Source organism: Octopus bimaculoides, chromosome 5 (genome assembly GCF_001194135.2).
Source record: "Octopus bimaculoides isolate UCB-OBI-ISO-001 chromosome 5, ASM119413v2, whole genome shotgun sequence".
In the NCBI taxonomy this organism is placed as follows: domain Eukaryota; kingdom Metazoa; phylum Mollusca; class Cephalopoda; order Octopoda; family Octopodidae; genus Octopus; species Octopus bimaculoides.
Genome location: NC_068985.1, coordinates 14,910,662 through 14,914,228, shown reverse-complemented (window position 1 = coordinate 14,914,228; position 3,567 = coordinate 14,910,662). Strand labels below are relative to the sequence as shown.

Sequence of the window (3,567 nt, the reverse complement as noted above, 5' to 3'; positions counted from 1 at the left end):
TGAGTTAGGTTATGGCAAAAATAATCATAACCCGACCCATAACCCTAAAACTAACCCTAACTCTAAAACCCGAACCCTAACCCTAAAACCCCTAAACCCTTACTAAGGAATAACTAGGGTTATAACCCTTACTAGGAATAACCCTTAATAGGGATTAACAGGGAATAACGATCTTGACACCGGCAAAAAATATTGTTTACAAAAACAGCAGTAACTGTATTCAGCTGAATAGATGTCAGTGATTGGTTGAAATTACAGAAATACGACAACTTTAACATGAAATAACTTGCAATATATAAATTTTTGTTTAGAAGGCTAAGAGAAAAAGATGTCTTATATGACACATTCTACCAGTATCCCAAGTTTGAAAGTGTTTCGTTAAGAAAACAAGTGGTTCCCGTCAATTCAGAAAGATCCCACTTTTATTGATGAATATCAGAATTTACTCCGGTACGCTAATGCCTGTCATCCTTTCGGGGTCGATAAAATAAGTACCAGTTAAACCCCGGGGTCGATGTAATTGACTTAACACCTCCCCCGAACTTGTTGGCCTTGCGCCAAAATTTGAATCTAATATTAATGGTGATTTTTTTCTCTCTTTATTCTTCTTACAGTTGCAGTCCTACGTATCAGCAATGTCAGTCGTATCACATGGCCTACGGACAGACATTAACCAATCAACATCCAGTAAACATGGACACGCAAAACTCCCATTCTATGTACAGCTACGATGTTTCATCACAGGTGAGTACGAGGGACTTGGCAAACATATTCGTTATCTGCAGAGGTTTTAACTTTTACCTTTTACTTGCTTCAGTCATTAGAAAGCGGTCATGCTGGGGCACTGCCTTGAAGAATTATCAGTCTGGTACTTGTTCTATCGGTCTCTTTGGTGAGCAGCTAGGTTACGGGTACATAAACACACCAACACCGGTTGTCAAGCGATGGTGGAGGATAAACACAGATACATACACACAAATACACAAATACACACACACACACACACACACACACACACACACACACACTGTATGGGGGTTTAGTTTACAAGTGATCTAAGCGATTAGATACGCTAGGTAAGTGCTGTAACGGATTACTAGGGCTCCAAGGTTATAGCCGAGACGGTAGTTATGGAGCCATTGCAGATTTCCGAGGCAGCAGATATATATATATATATACATATATATATATATATATAAATATATAATTTAGAGAAAAGAACCACAGTTCTTGAACTCATCCATGAAAATTCACAGTCACATATAGAAAAATTTAATAAGTAAATACACTAAAAAGAAGTATAATAAAATACAAAGTAATAATCATAAAATATTATTTTATTATTTTATGATTATTACTTTGTATTTTATTATATTTATTTTTAGTGTATTTACTGATTAAATTTTTCTATATGTGACTGTGAATTTTCATGGATGAGTTCAAGAACTTTGGTTCTTTTCTCTAAATTATATATTTATATATTTATATATTATATACTGTGAAACTTAATTTAATTTAAATTTTTGATAAATTGAATTTAATTGAGTTTTTACCTGTAAATTTTGATTTTTATCCCAAATCTACTCACAAGGCTTTGGTTGGCCCAAGGCTATAGCAAAAGACACACTTGCTCAAGGTGCCACTCAGTGACAATGAATCTGAAACAGTGTGGTTGGAAAGCGTGCTTGTTATTACACCGTCACGCATGCGCCTTGCAACGTTTAATGAGGTACAAATTGAAAATTCCGGGTTCTTATTGGTTAACCGAAGGTGAGGCCCGGTAGACAAAGCAGACTTCCGAACAAAGGTATTACAGGCGTGACCATCCTGACATGACTTAGGGGACGTGCATGAATCTGACAGCACCGAAACTGAATACGGTCCCACGATCAATTATAAAACCTGCCTGTCCTTACTTACAATTTATAAGCCTCTACATTCTTTTAGACCAAGGATATAGACAGATTCCTACACACACACACACACACACACACACACACACACACACACACACACACACACACACACACACACACACACACACACACACACACACACACACACACACACACACACACACACACACACAAGCAAACACATACAAATAGCAAAAGCCAATGAAGAGAATATATGAGGTCACCTGACTTGCTAGAAATCTCAGTCAAGCTTGCCAGAAATCACACACTGCTGTCTTGTAAGTGGAAGGAAGGAATTGGATAATATAAGCCTTGAATACATTTTGTCTGAACAAAAGCAGTTTAGTTGCAGCTGGAACGTATTCGAGTAGTGGTTTATGCGATTAAGGTTAATCTGGGGGCTAAGCTACAACAGGTGGCACGTTCACCCGCTCAACAAGATATCCTCATCAATGAGTTTGTTGGTTAATACTTTTTATTAAAAAATTATTCATAATGGCATTATCATTTTTTAACGTCCACTTTTCCATGTTTACATGGATCAGACGCAATTTGTTGAGGCAAATTTTCTGCAGCCCATTGCTTTTCCCTCCAGAATATAGTGTGGTATTATCCAAACAATTTCAAAAGCAAGGTGATCAAAAATCAAAAAAAGCAACATAGATTTTAAAGGTTATTGCAGTACGCACGTTTCATGCTACTCCATTTATTTAAGTAATGCGAGCATTACATTAAATGGTTTTTTATGTATTCTTCTTCCCACTTAGATTTTAAATGTTGCCACAACTGTAATATGTCCATTCTGCTGAAGTTTTTAGTAAATTTTCTATATCTTTGTGCAGCTGAAGATTGCTCTGCATTTTGCATTTAATGTCATGCTCGCATTACTTAAATAAGTGGAGTAGCATGAAACGTGCGTACTGCAATAACCTTTAAAATCCGTGTTGCTTTTTTTGGTTTTATATATATATATATATATATATATATATACACTGTATTTTAACGTGTATAAGGAACCCTTTTTTGTCAAAAATTAGGTTAAAAATATGGGAGTTTCTTATACATGGATAGTATTATAATCCCTTATAAAACCTTTATTCCAAATGTTAAGCCCCAAAAATAAGGGGATTCCTTATAAACGTTAAAATACGGTATATATATATAGCAATGAGAAAATGGAGGAGAATATGCGGTATCCATCGACTTGCAGACAGTGTATTCCGTTGATTAATCTGTTTATTTTATAACTAAATTGACAAAAACCGCAATATACAGATACTTATGACATACCATGTCATATTAACAATTAAGGTTACAAATATAAAGGACATTTAGCAATTGGAGAAAGGACAGAAGCTTACAGCTGTTTCAGGCCGAAACAGCCGTAAGTTTCTGTCCCTTCTCCACTTACTAAATGTCCTTTATATTTGTAACCTTAATTGTCTGCAAGTCGATGGATACCGCATATCCTCCTCCATTTTCTAATTGCTATATAAATTTAGGGTAAAATAACCTCCTTTTACCCGCACCCACTTATTGCATTTGGTATAACACTAGTGTAACAATAATTGGGTACCCACCCAGCAGTATATTGGATAGATATTATCCCTTAGTGGGTTGAATCCTCAACCCCTAAGTCTCCTGGATTATA

At 35.8% G+C, this 3,567-nt stretch overlaps 1 protein-coding gene across 1 annotated transcript in view; it reads left to right on the top strand.

Annotated features, from left to right (window-relative positions):
• LOC106880591 (transcription factor RFX4-like) overlaps positions 1-3,567 on the top strand; it is an 85,915-nt gene that overhangs the window by 77,568 nt on the left and 4,780 nt on the right. The window contains 1 exon segment of the mRNA XM_052968016.1: positions 615-744. Coding sequence (XP_052823976.1) covers positions 615-744 — 130 coding nt within the window.